The sequence below is a fragment of the Phocoena phocoena genome, chromosome 15 (assembly GCF_963924675.1).
Source record: "Phocoena phocoena chromosome 15, mPhoPho1.1, whole genome shotgun sequence".
Taxonomy (NCBI): domain Eukaryota; kingdom Metazoa; phylum Chordata; class Mammalia; order Artiodactyla; family Phocoenidae; genus Phocoena; species Phocoena phocoena.
In genome coordinates this window covers 58827030-58841907 of record NC_089233.1, presented here as the reverse complement: position 1 = coordinate 58841907, position 14878 = coordinate 58827030, and the positions used below count along the sequence as shown (strand labels likewise).

The 14878-nt window shown below is 42.5% G+C and overlaps 1 protein-coding gene across 1 annotated transcript in view; it reads left to right on the top strand.

Moving 5' to 3' along the window:
- The window catches only part of TMC2 (transmembrane channel like 2), a 63717-nt gene that overhangs the window by 20152 nt on the left and 28687 nt on the right, over positions 1-14878 (top strand). Inside the window, 5 exon segments of the mRNA XM_065893268.1 lie at positions 867-948; positions 1349-1455; positions 6154-6252; positions 9433-9575; positions 11800-11947. Coding sequence (XP_065749340.1) covers positions 867-948; positions 1349-1455; positions 6154-6252; positions 9433-9575; positions 11800-11947 — 579 coding nt within the window.

The window sequence follows — 14878 nt, the reverse complement described above, 5'->3', positions numbered from 1 at the left end:
CCCTTTTATCCTTTAGCGAATTTACAAAGGAAAATCTCATTTCCTTCATGAATAAGTTCTTTTGAGACCTTTGTAATAATAGAAACTGATCTGAAGATTTTCTCCCTACTTCCTCTTTGCCTGCTGTTTTCTATGAGGTGTTTTTGGTTTTCTTTCATTCCAAATGGATTTATTTCCAGGGGGTGGGGCTGTTGGAGAGAAGCCCCTTGAAGAGTTGACAAACTTTCACGCAGCCAGCAGACAGACAGCTATTCAAGTTTCTGATTGGTACAAAGTGTCAGAGCTGGAATAGACCGTGCAAAGGGGCATAATGCCTTCCCAACTACTTTTAGGAAAAAAAAAAAAAACAGGCTGATGTTTCACTAGGAGAAGAATGGGAAGCCACAGGCTGAGATCTCCTTACCACTTCCACCAGCCTTGTAGTTTAGCAACAGTTCCTATCAGATTAAGGCACTTGGCTGTCTGCCAAATGTAGGTATGAGAGTTATAAAATTTCTTTTTTCTCTTGAATTTTTGGTTTAAGATGAAGGAGGTTGTATCAGAGTTTGCTAAGCCAATTTGATTCCCCAAATCAGAAATTATACACAGACTTTCTAAGTTCATATGTAAAGTGTCCAAACCTGAAATTTTATCAGCACTATAGACAAATGCAAAGTATTGTGTTGCCCTTGCTTCTCTCTGACTCACACCTGACTTTGGAAAGTGAAGATGTGCGCATCCACCTCTGACAGCCTAGGCTCAACAGCTCCAACATGGCAGCCTCACCCACATGTCAACATGTCAACATCCACATGCACCTCCATCTTCCCCTCCAGGCCCCAAGGCAGCTTGTTAATGAACTGAGGGTGTTGCCTGTTTAATTTCAGAAATGGGTCAAGTTTAAAAGAGACTTTGATAATTTCAAGACTCAATGTATTCCCTGGGAAATGAAGATCAAGGACATTGAAAGTGAGTATTTTGGTGTCACTGTTTTTAGTTCGTTTGCTGAAGGGTTTTCCAAGGGTTTGGACTGTGTTCTTGACTAACTGATTAGGTTATGTTATAGGTTCTGTTGTACTAGGAAAGAGATGAAAGCAGAAACTAACACACCATTGTAAAGCAATTATACTCCAATAAAGATGTTTAAAAAAAAAGAAAAGAAAAGAAAAAAGATGAACTTTGGACTAGTCAGACCAAAATTTAAGATGTGCTTCTTCACATCGGTTAAGCCCTCTTTTTCATCTAGAAAAAGAAAAGGGATGTATATTCCACAGACTGACATGAAAATTGAATCCATCACACACATAAAGTCCTCCTTTATGTTAATGTCCTTCTGCAACACTTACATCCACCATCTTTCTCTCTTCAGGTCACTTTGGTTCTTCAGTGGCATCATATTTCATCTTTCTCCGATGGATGTATGGAGTTAACCTCGTCCTTTTTGGCTTAATATTTGGTCTAGTCATAATCCCAGAGGTAAGAAAAGAACTGCTTACAACTGCAGATAGTGTTGAGGCTTATCATGGCAGCCATCTTCATTTATATAAATCAAATACTCTGTTTTACAAAGAATCCGTCATTCGTTTTAAATTCTGTGCTCACATCATTTGCCCAGATAGCTGAGTACAAAGAATGGAACCAAATATTTCCATTTCTGAATTAACAGGTGGACCCTACATTTTTCTGCCTTTCATTTTACTTTAAAATTAGTGGAGAATTAATATCTCAGTGAGGTTTTTTTCTCTTTCACCTTGAAAAAAAAAGAGATAGAATGCATTATATCATAATTTATCACCCCAAAGAAACCCTGCATTTGAATAGCACTCCTCACTGTTCTCCCAGATACAATCTTATTATGGGTGTAGGTAGATCCTTACCTATAGCTTAGTAATTGAGAGACAAGAAAGGAACAAGTGACCTGTACAAATTTACACAGTAAATTTGTGGTGAATGAGATTCCAGGTTTCCAGAGTGTTGGCCTGGGGCCTTTTCCAGGGGTGCCTGTGGTCCATTAGCACTTAGCACAGTAATTGCCACAGTCCTGCCTGAACCGTTTGGTGCTTGTGCTGGGTACACAAGTGGATTTACCTTTACAGCTTACAGGGTAATGATATTTATGCATTTAGTATTTTTTCCTTTCAGGTTTATTAATTGGTTCTATGATAGGTTCCTACTTTATTACAAATGATTCCATGAGAATATTAGAGTCAACTCTATCTGTAGTCACATCTTTGGGAAACTTTCCTGAACATCTATTTTTCACAAAATTAAAAGACTTCCATGGAATGCGAATTAAATCAGATTAGTTAGAAGAAGTCGAGGGCTTATTATAATAGTGCTTGGTGCAAAGGAGTGTTATAGTATTGATAAAACCATTGAATTCTTTTCTACATTACCCAAAGAGTGTACTTACAATTATGTCATTAACTAACCTTTATACTCCTTTATGTACACACCTGGAAATCAAGGATTATGAGTCAGTCCACTTTGTCCTATATATATATATTCTTAAGCCATTGTCACTCTCCAATACAGACATAAAGATTTTATTTTATTTTATAAAATGATTCCATATGAACATTTTTTAAAATTTTATTTATTTTTGGCTGTGTTGGGTCTTTGTTGCTGGGCGCAGGCTTTCTCTAGTTGCAGCGAGCGGGGGTACTCTTCGTTGCAATGCGCGGGCTTCTCATTGCAGTGGCTTCTCTTGTTGTGGAGCATGGGCTATAGGCATGCAGGCTTCAGTAGTTGCAGCACGCAGGCCCTAGAGTGCACGGGCTCAGTAGTTGTGGTGCACGGGGTCTAAGGTGCGCGAGCTTCAGTAGTTGTGGCTTGCGGGCTGTAGAGCGCAGGCAGTAGTTGTGGCACGTGGGCTTAGTTGCTCCACGGCATGTAGGATCTTCCCGGATCAGGGATTGAACCTGTGTCCTCTGCACCGGCAGGCGGATTCTTAACCACTGCACCACCAGGGAAGTCCCCAGAGATAAGGATTTTAAACCTTCTGGCAAATGTGTACAAATGCTCTTGAAAACAAATCTGGTTCTCCCCAGTATTGTCAGCCCAGTAGTCACTGGGGAAATTTACTCTCACAGACTCTTTGCTTTCTTCCTGGGAGTTTTTGATTCCAAATGGATTTATTTCCATGAGAAGAGATTACATTTAAATGCTGTAGGCCTATGAGACATCACTAGAACTTTGCTATACTGTGGTCCAGAAAGGCAGTGTTTTGGGGAAGGTGAATAATTTTTAAAACACTGAGGTTTTTTTTTTCCTCAAAGAAAACATTACATTTTATATAATTTATATAAATTGATATAATTTACAAATATTTCCTATCAAGGGGACATTTGTTTGAAACAATGAAAATTTAGTGATTGCTGCATTCCAATGAAGCAGCCAAGACCTGAACTGTCCAGGAAAGAACACCTTGATTTGATTGGCAGGTGTTTGGGAAGCCGTCTTGGAGTAAGATGGGAGAAAGAAGAGAAAGAGAGAGACAGGGAAAGAGTAGAACAGACAAGACTTGATGATAGGTTGGATAACAGCAGTTGAGAATGTGGGGTATCCTAAGATGCCCTCTTAATTAGGATAGTGGGAGATTGGCTTTGTGAGAATCTGACACATCCAAATTCACTGCAGGCAGAGTAGAGGAGATGACCTGTTGTTCAAGGACACGGCTAACTTCAGGGCCCAAAGGTTTTAAGCCTAAACCTAATGATCAGATATTCCTATGGCTCATGGCTGTTTTAAGGCTAACCACAGTGACTCAGAGGGTCTAGGAATAAGAATATTAGAAGTGCTCAAATGTTAGACAACTTTAACAGAATTTTTCCTCATACGCGTCTTCTTTTGCCACAAATCCTTGATACATTTTAATGGAATCAAACTTCTCTGAATGCTTGAGTGAATCTTGTTCAGCTTTAATGACAACTGCCTGCAGATCCCAGAATGCCTTCATGGTCCCAGGAGAGCCCTCAGTTATGATACAGGAGCTCGCTCTCAAGGCCTTGCTACATGATGAGCTCATGTATTTCTTGTCTTAGCACGGGATGCATATGAAAGTCACTTGGGGAGTTTTTTTTTAAATATGAAGTCCAATCAATCGAATCTGAATCTCTGAGAATGTGGCTCTGGCATCCCTATTTTAAAAGCTCCTATGGTAGGCAGGCATCTGAGATCGTCCCCAGTGATCCTCTTCTCCTGGTAGCATGCCCTTGTTTAATCAATCCCCTCCACCTGAGTAAAGCCTAGACCTTGTGGCATGCTTTTAACAAATAGAATATAACCAAAGTGACAGGCTGTCACTTACATGATTAGGTTATAAATGACTGTGACTTCCATGTGGCATTTTCTCTTGGTTCCCTTCTTGGCTTGCATGCTTTAATGAAGCAACCTGCCAGACTGGAGAGGCCCACTGGAACGGAACTGAGTGTGGCCTTTGGACAAGAGCCAGCAAGGAACGGAGGCCCTCAGTCCAACAGCCCATGAAGAACTAAATCTTGCCAACAATTACGGGAGTGCATCTGGAATCAGATCCTCCCCCACCAGGCCTTCAGATGAGACCAAAGCCCTGGCAGACACCTTGACTGAAGCCTGTGAAAGACCCTGAAGCAAAGGACCCAGCTAAGCCCAACCCAGGTTCCTGACCTGCAGAAACGAGGAGATAGTTTTATGGTAATTTGATATACAAAAATAGATGACAAATACAGCTCCCCAAGTGACCCTAATATGCAGCCAGGGTGTACATTGCTGTTGTACATTTATTAATTTAATTAAATAATTCTTTAAAATATCTTGTAAGTTCTGCTCTAGGGTTCACATAGGCAGCACTCAGTCAGTAAGCCTCATATTGGTACTTCCTCTAAAAATAACTATTAAAACTTTCAGATATATGGAAAGGTAAAAAGAATGAGCCCATTTGCCTGCCACTAAGTTTAAAAATAAAAAATTACACACACACTAGAGTCCTCCTTCTACTTCTCCCCAGTTATGTTACCCACATAACTCTCACAAGTAATCACTCTCCTGAACTTTCCCTTTCAACTTACGTTTTAAAATGTATTGGCTTAAAGTTAAATAACATAGTTTCTTGTTTTTTAAAATCACTCATGTATCTGAAGTTATATTCCCTTTTGCATGATAGTGTAATTTTTTCCTCTCTCATTTACATTTGTTGATTCTCTGACATGTTGCATGCCGCAGCTAGGGATCCCGCGTGCTGCAACTAAAGATCCCACATGTGGTAACGAAGATCCTGCATGCCACAGCTAATACCCAGAGCAGCCAAATAAATAAATATTTTAAAATATATATATATGACTGAATAAACAGGAGGGCACATTCGTGGAAGGGAAAACTTAATGTCGTAAAAAAGATCAATCCTTCCTAAATCAATATGTAAATTTAATACAATCCTTATTTTTTAAATAATTAAGGCTGTGAATCAAGTCATATATATAAAGGGGTATTAATAACAGAATTATGTACACATGAAGAACTAGAAATACTCTAATTAGTCCAACAGTAGGAGATTTGTAAGTAAGGCTATGGTACATACATGTGATTAGATATTTTAAAGTCATTTTATTTTGAAAAATACCATATGCCATAGGGAATTGGTCATAAAATAATATTAAGCTAGATAATCAAGCTAAAACATATATAAAACTCAGAAACTCTGAAAGGAAATACATGAATATTTAACAGTCATTATCTTTAGGATGTGAAGGTGACAGGTAATTTTTTAAACACTCTTCTATACTTTTTCACATTTTCTACAATGAGTATGTAATACTTTTAATTACTTTTTTTTTTTTTTTTTGCGGTACGCGGGCCTCTCACGGTTGTGGCCTCTCCCGTTGCGGAGCACAGGCTCCGGACACGCAGGCTCAGCGGCCATGGCTCACGGGCCCAGCCGCTCTGCGGCACATGGGATCTTCCTGGACCGGGGCACGAACCCGTGTCCCCTGCATCGGCAGGCGGACTCTCAACCACTGCGCCACCAGGGAAGCCCGAGTATGTTAATACTTTTAAAATCAGGAAAGTGATTAATGTTATTTAAAGGAAAAAGAATGGATATTCCTGCTCTGAGAAGAGATTTAACCCACTATGTGCACATCTCCGTGTGTTTGTATCTTCTCCACGTGTAATTGTGTCATTCTGTCCCAACACAAGGTGCTGATGGGCATGCCCTATGGAAGTATACCCAGAAAGACGGTGCCTCGGGCTGAGGAAGAAAAAGCCATGGATTTTTCCGTCCTTTGGGATTTTGAGGTACCAACATGCCAATGCACTTCCATTTTGTGATTGTGGATAAGTGTGAAGTGTTTAATTATTGGAAAGCCAGTGCTTTAACCAAATGGGATCCTAGCACTGTGCAAAATGAGCTAGCCAACCATGTCCTCCTAGGCCCCCTTCGTAGGTCCTTTTATCACACACTCTGATAAACATGACTTCCCCATGAGGCCACTGCTCCCCACATTCTGCCAGATCTATGTAAGGTGATATTACATGATGGTTTTATCTTGGCATAACCACAGTAAGACCCCCGGGCTATTGCCAGTCCAGCCTTTTCCCAACCTTCACGTGACATCTTCAACTGAATACCCTACCTGCTTCTCAAGTCCAACAACTATCCAACCAAATCTACATCACTTTTTCCCATTTCCTTTATTGGAACCATTGTTCATCCAGTCATTCAAGTCTGAAACCTGAAAGTCATCCCACATTTCCTCTCCTCACCCCCACCCCTCACATCAAATCATTCACTAAATCTGAGCCTATCTACTAAACGTTTCTTAAACCAGTCTCCTTTTCTCCATCCCTCGCACCTCTCCTCAAACCTCACTGTACCAGGACCACTGTCAGAAGCTACTACCTCTCCTCCCTGCCTTGGCTTGTCTCCTCAAATCTCCATTCCCTCTGCTGCCCGGTGACCTTTCTAAAATGTAAACCTGACCCTGTCACTCCCCACCTCCGATATTCATTTATTCCCACTCCCAGATGGAATAAAGCCCAGTGTTCCGAATTGGGTTTACAAAAGAATTGTTCATGACCTGGCCGCCCTCTACTCTCCAGTCCCAGTCCCATGTCTGTCTAAGACCTCACACTTCATGCCTCAATATTATCAACTTTCGGGGAAGTCCAGTGCCTCCCTGCCTTTGCTCACGATCCTATGACTGGAACATCCCTCCCTCTTTTTGGAATCTTCATACCCCCGTGCCTCTGGGGGCCTTGGTCTGCAGCTCCAAGGAGTTCCAGAGACAGGAGGACTGGCTGTGGTGGTTCAAGCAACACATCTTGCTGCTGCCATCCTTCACTCTCATAGTCAGATTCAAGACCCCTCAGAAATGTGTTAAAGTGAGTTGGAGTATTTTTCTAAGTCATTTGGAACAGGGGTGTTCCAAATAACTACTATACCACTAAGAATTACATACTACTACCACTATATGCTACTACTAAGAATTTCCTTTATTCTTTATTTCACCCAAGGGCCGCTGTTGAAATGTCCTATCCACTCAAAACCAACAATTTATTCAGCAACAATCCCATGTTGTATTTGTTGTTGTTGCCAAGGATAAATTTTTATTTTTCAAGTAAAAATTAAAATTTTGGAAAACTTATATCCATCACCATGACAGTGGCAGTTTCTCAGTAGTTAAATACTTTTCTGATGAGATCAATGGAGATATTAACAGTGTGATTTTTTTAATATTGTATAAGAAATGTGTCAACATTTGGCATATGTTCACAACTCAATGAACCATTACTTTCCAGATGACCAATACATGATGTTACAGAATCATGTGTGAGTAAAAGATCTCACATCTTGATAGTAAAAGATAGAGCGATAGATTTTTAAAAACTATATTTTGAGATAATTTTAGACTTACAGAACAGTTACATAAATAGTACAGAGAGTTCCCATATACCCTTCACCCATTCACCTTATGATAACATCTCATATATCCATAGAACAATTATCAAAACTAAGAAATTAATCGTGATACAATATTATTAACTAAAATATAGTATTTATTTGTATTTCATCAGTTTTTCCACTAATGTTCTTTTTCTATCCCAGGACCCAACTCACAATCTCACATTGATTTAATTGTCACATCTCCTTACTCTCCTCCGATCTGTGACTGTTCTTTGTCTTTCAGTGACCTTGACACTTTTGAATAGTGCTGGTCAGTTGTTTGCCCCTGAATTTGGGTCTGTCTGATGTTCTCTCATGATTGTATTAAGCTTATGCATTGTTGGGGAGGTAGCGTGCCTTTCTCAGAGTGTCAAATCAGGGTTACATTATGTTGACCACTTGGTTAAAGTGATATCTGCCAGAATTTGGGCTTCCCTGGTGGTGCAGTGGTTGAGGGTCCGCCTGCCGATGCAGGGGACACGGGTTCGTTCCCTGGTCTGGGAAGATCCCACATGCCGTGGAGCGGTTGGGCCCGTGAGCCATGGCCTCTGAGCCTGCGCGGCCGGAGCCTGTGCTCCGCAACGGGAGAGGCCACAACAGTGAGAGGCCCGCGTACCACAAAAAAAAAAAAAAAAAAAAAAAATAGTGATATCTGCCAGAATTCTCTGCTGTAAAGTTAGTATTTTTCCCTTTTTAATTACTTAGTATTTGGGGGAGAGCAATGGATCTTAAGGTATGAAAAAGTTCATTATGTGATTCATATTCCACATTGCAACTAACCTTTAAGAAATAACTATTTAGTTATTGGGTTGAGGTATGATATCGAAGAAGAAATAGCCCCAAGTATATGAAAAAATACTATTAAAATTTGGCTCCCCTGTCCAACTACATATCTGTGTGAGGCCAGAATAATCCCGTTTTTTATTCAGCAAAGACATAAAAGAAGTGCTAAAATTATAAGTTAATTTTACACCTAAATAATTATACCTAAAATGTGTGCTAATTACACGTAAAGCCAATTATACCAAAAACCAAAACCAAAATGAAACTTGAAGCTCAGGTTAGATTGTGAGCCTTATCACATAGTTTTCTTTAGAAGTTTTAAAATACTGAGAAAGTTCACGGACTCCCTTCTAGTTCCAGAGTGTTAAATTAAGACCCTGAGCACTGGGTGGGGGTTGGAAGGGGAATTTGGAGCCGTGTGTGCATGTGCACATAGACACACACACACACACACACCTCTTATCCCTAATTTGTCCTGAATGTTAACAACACTCTCCTCCCCGTGCTGTGTCTCCATGCACTCTATAATGGAGAAATAGACAGGAGAAAGAAAATGGGAGACGTGGAGACGGGCATAGACTCTGGAGCAACTGGGGGAGTGAAGGGAAGAACAGGAACATCGAGAACCCTTCCTTCCTCCCCTCCGGCTCCCGTCACACCCGAGAAAGAAACCCCAGGTCGATGGAAGCGTCCGATGACTGTCACGTTGAGCTTACAAACCCAGAGCATTTGGCTTTGCTGCCCCACAGGGCTACATCAAGTATTCCGCTCTCTTCTACGGCTACTACAACAACCAGAGGACCATCGGGTGGCTGAGGTACAGGTTACCCATGGCTTACTTCATGGTGGGGGTCAGCGTGTTCGGCTACAGCCTAATGATCGTCATTAGATCGTAAGTATGACTGTCTCATTTACAGGCTTTTAATTTTCTTCCCACAAACAGCCCACCCCTGTGGCCACACTGTGCCTACTTACCTTCTTGTTGGGGATTTAGAGAGAAAACAAGAAAACAAAGCAAATGCAGATTGTCATATGGGGTATAAAAGACATAGACAGGGTAATGTGGGAAGTTCTGGGAAATGGGATAGACAAGTCCTTTAGAGGAGGCTGGGCACAGCACTTTAGACAAAGCAAGAGTATGTGCAAAGGCCCTGAGGCAGCAAATATACTACTGAGTCCCCAAAACTGTCAAAAACAACAGTGTGGCTTGAAAGGGAACATGGTACCCTAATTAAGGAGAGGCTGGAGAGGTTTCCAAGGCCTGTTTCTGTTTTCCCCAGAGCCCAGCATCCTCAGAAAAACCCTCTGCTTCTCTGTCTAGCTGGCATGTGAGAACTGAGCTGGTGCCTACAAAGATACAATGAGGCTAAACCAGTGTATATGGCAGTGAGTAACCTTGGTGTCCTCTCCAGCCCCAACTCTACTTGTCTCTGTGGTCAGAAATGGCTTTTTAATATGTCTGTGCCTCTTAATTCATGTTCTCTGAAGAAAAACTTTGGCCCACAAACTGCCTTCTTCTAAGTCAGAGGACCCCAGTTAGCACAGGCTGTGCAGGGTGGGGACACAGTCTGTGCACAGACCTGACCACCAGGCCCACTCACCCTTCAGCAGAGCCACAAGAGAAGAACAGGGCCGCTGTGTGTGCACAGGAAACAGAGCGCCCTTGAAGCCCGGCTAGAACCCCCGGAAAGCGGAAAGCGATGTGTGGGCCCAGCTGGGTTTTCTATCTCATCGTCTCAGGGGAAAATGCTGCTGTTTACAAGAGCCTGCCTGGCACAAGACGGTGACCACTAGGTGACATGTGGCTGCCCAGCTCTATCAAACAAAAGGAAAAAAAAAAAGGACACAGGCGAGACAGGCTTGGTTTTATTCTTAGCCTTCACATTGCTATGTTTTTCCGTGCCAAATTTAAGGATATGGAATGTTTCTCTGTTGAACCAAAAAATTAGCTAAGGCAACCAGGCCCCTGGAACTGCAAATCCCAAAAGCCCGACACATCAGATAGAGTCAAAGAGGGGCAACCCCACCCCCATTGTATCTGATGGAACCCCAGCCTGGGATTCCATGGTTCCCACGGGACTGATCTCCAGGAAGCGCAAAGAGAGTGATACCAACCAGGGTTCTTGGCTTCCTTAATCAGTAGAAGTTGACTAGAGGCCAGATGAGAAATTCAGGCAAGGCTTTCCTGGGGCCGCTGCTGCAGCAGTGGGGGAGCAAGTACAAACAGCAGGTTCCCTTGCTTGCTCACTGAGGGGGGGAAAGCTTGTTTCTTATATGGGGTGAAGGTAGGGGCGTGTCCAGGGGTCAGGCCAGAAGTGTGGCTTAGGTGTTTTGCCCATCCCTTAGGTGGTGTGTGCAGGCATGCTCAATACCCTGCTTTTGCTCCCAATGCCCTGTTTTTGCTCCTGGCTCTTCAGAAATGGCAGCTGGGTTTTGTTTTTTGTTTTTTTTGTCTTTTTGTATCTTTTGGGTCCAGCATTTGCCCCAACTGAGCATGCACACAGTTATTTTTAGTCCCATATAGTTTCTTTGTACTTTGTAGCTCAAGGAGAGGTGTGTCCAGCACTGCAGCAAAGGGTCCCAGGTCCCAGACCTGTCTCAAGAGGATGAGGACAGGTAGGATGACATAGGGGGCTATCAAGGCAGGTCCAAGGTACTTTCCTCCGAGCTTGCTTAAGAAAAAGATGTGCGTATTATCTGGTTGTAGTACTAACTGCCTCAGGGCTTATTGAATTTTGCATCAGAAAAATATGATTTTTATCCAAGAAAACAGATGAATTAGAAGGGGATATTCTCTGTGAGAATGAAGAGTTCTAAAACATTTGCAGGTGAGTCAAGCCGCAAGACATCAGACATCAGGGTAGAAAACATGGTTAGTGTTTTCTGTACCCTGCAGACTCCTTGTTATGCAGTTGACACCATGTGTGCTCGCAGGGGACTCTGAATTTGGGGGGAAGGTGCTCTGGCTATCGGTAGCCTGATTCAAATCCATCTTGGCTCTTTGCCTTCACTGGGTATCTGCCACCTGTGCCCAAGACTAGCTTAGGCCAGGTTTCCCTTGGGCTGACACAGTAGACACAGGGGCAGACATAACAACAGCAGTGTGCACCCTACAGGATGGCCGGCAACACCCAGGGCAGCACGAATGACGGGGAGAGCGATAACTTCACATTCAGCTTCAAGATGTTCACCAGCTGGGACTACCTGATCGGGAATTCAGAGACGGCCGACAACAAATACGCCTCCATCACCATCAGCTTCAAGGTAGTCGCTTCAGGGCCATTCCCACTTCCCAGGGGAACTTTGGGTCCCTCCTGTCATTGGGAGACTTCTCCCAGCTGGGGCATGGGAAATAAGATCCCTGATTAATTTGTGGTAAGAGCCTTACCAGAAGTGGGAGAATAGCTCTCAAGCCTTCAAGAAAGAATGTTCATGGCTGGTACCCACCATCTGTTTCTTAACATGGCAGATAATCATGGAGCTGGTCCCTGGTTCTGCCTCTTTCCTCATGGAACTGCTTTCTGCTGGAGGAAGTGAAAGGACACACTTGGGGCAGCCGTTCTCAACATTTACACATGTTTGCATGATCTAAGGAGCAGTAAAAATCTTCTGGGCCCCACCCCTAGAGATTCTGGTGTAATTGGTCTGAGGTGGGGTCCTGGCATTGGTTTTTTTGTTTTGTTTTGTTTTGTTTTTTTTGCGGTACGCGGGCCTCTCACTGTTGTGGCCTCTCCCATTGCGGAGCACAGGCTCAGCGGCCATGGCTCATGGGCCCAGCCGCTCCGCGGCATGTGGGATCTTCCCAGACCGGGGCACGAACCCGTGTCCCCTGCATCGGCAGGTGGACTCTCAATCACTGCACCACCAGGGAAACCCCTGGCATTGGTTTTTTTTAAAATCCCCCAAAAACACCCACAAAGAGTTGAGAACCCGGTTTGGGAGTGTGGGAATAAAGGAATCAATTAAGTGTACAACTCCACACTTAATTATCTATTAATTTGTTCACAAGAGAGATATGAGGTGGCCTACAGAATATAGAATGAAAACAAGCCTGAGGGTGAGCAGACGAATGAAGGCAGAAGCACTGCACATCTCACTTTTCCCTCCATGACTGTAAAAACCATTCAGAGTTCTTTTTTATCTATTTATTTATAACATCTTTATTGGATTATAATTGCTTTACAATGGTGTGTTAGTTTCTGCTTTATAACAAAGTGAATCAGCTATACATATACATTTATCCCCATATCTCCTCCCTCTTGCCTCTCCCTCCCACCCTCCCTATCCCACCCCTCTAGGTGGTCACAAAGCACCGTACTGATCTCCCCGTGCTATGTGGCTGCTTCCCACTAGCTATTTTACGTTTGGTAGTGTATATATGTCCATGCCACTCTCTCACTTCGTCTCAGCTTACTCTTCCCACTCTCCGTGTCCTCAAGTCCATTCTCTACGTCTGCGTCTTTATTCCTGTCCTGCCCCTAGGTTCATTAGAACCTTTTTTTTTTTTTTCAGATTCCATGTATATGTGTTAGCATACAGTATTTGTTTTCCTCTTTGTGACTTACTTCACTCTGTATGACAGACTCTATAGGTCCATCCACCTCACTACAAATAGAGTTCTTTTTTTTAATTGAAGTATATTTGATTTACAATGTTGCGTTAATTTCTGTTGTATAGCAAAGTGATTCTGTTATACATATATATTCATTTTCATATTCTTTTCCTAGGTTACTACAAGTTATTGAATATAGTTCCCTGTGCTATACAGTAGGACCTTGTTGTTTGTCTATTTTGTATATAGTAGTTTGTATCTGCTAATCCCAAACTCCTAATTTATCCCCCCGTTTCTCCTTTAGTAACCATAAGTTTGTTTTCTATGTCTATGAGTCTGTTTCTGTTTTGTAAATAAGTTCATTTGTATCATATTTTAGATACAAAAATACCATATGGTATTTGTCTTTCTGTTTCTGCCTTACCTCACTTAGCGTGATGATCTCTAGGTCCATCCATTATTTCATTCTTTTATATGGCTGGGTAATATTCCATTGTGTATGTGTGTGCGTGTGTGTATGCCACATCTTCTTTATCCATTCATCTGTCAATGGACTCTTAGGTTGCTTCCATGTCTTGGTGCTTATAAATAGTGCTGCAATGAACATTGGGGGTGCATATATCTTTTCAAATTAGAATTTTTGTCTTTTCCAGATATATGCCCAGGAGTGGGATTGCTGGATCATGTGGTAACTCTATGTTTAGTTTTACTATTCTCCACAGTGGCTGCAGTTCCCACCAACAACATAGGAGGGTTCCCTTTTCTCCACACCCTCTCCAGCATTTATTATTTGTAGACCTTTTAATGATGGCCATTCTGACAGGTGTGAGGTGATACCTCATTGTAGTTTTGATTTGCATTTCTCTGATAATTAGCATGTTGAGCATCTTTTCATGTGCCTGGTGGCCATCTGTATGTTCTCTTAAAAACCATTCAAAGTTCTTGATAGTCCTCAAAAAAAAGATAAATAAAGTTATTGAGAGTCCAATGCTTCTCCTGTCTGATCAGTCAGACTTTTTTACCCCAGGACCTTGCAGAGGTCAGATCTACACCACAACGGTGCTTGGTTGTCTTGCCTTCTTCTCTCTCTTCTCTCCTGGCCCTTCTGGGAGGAGAAGGGGGCTGCTGCCCACTGATACCAATCGTTGCCTACAGAAGACAGGTACACCCACCAGGGACAGGGCTTGGGCTCAGCAACTCACTACATGGGTTTCATGAGCCCCAGAGTCAGCTTGGCAGTGGGTAGAGCAGGGAGCGGGCTCAGTTTTCCTTCTCCTTCTCCTTCTCAGCAATGCAAAGCCTGTGGTGGAGCATCCAAGGGCAGGGTAGGGGTCAACAAGGGCTTTGACCCTTCCTTCGGGACCACTAGAGAGAGACAAAGAAGGTCAATGCCTGTGAAGCACTTTGAACATATGGGAAGGAGAAGGCTTCCCCTCTGAGTCTGTTAAAAACCACTTATATAACAGGACACATGTCATGAGAACTGTGTGCGTTAATGTATACTAACTACCTGATGAGTTAGTTGAAACTGAACCCGAACACAATAACTGTTAATTGATTGAAAAATCTCCTTCCTTCTCCCAAGGCAATAGAAATAAAAACAAAAATAAACAAATGGCACCTGATCAAACTTACAAGCTTTT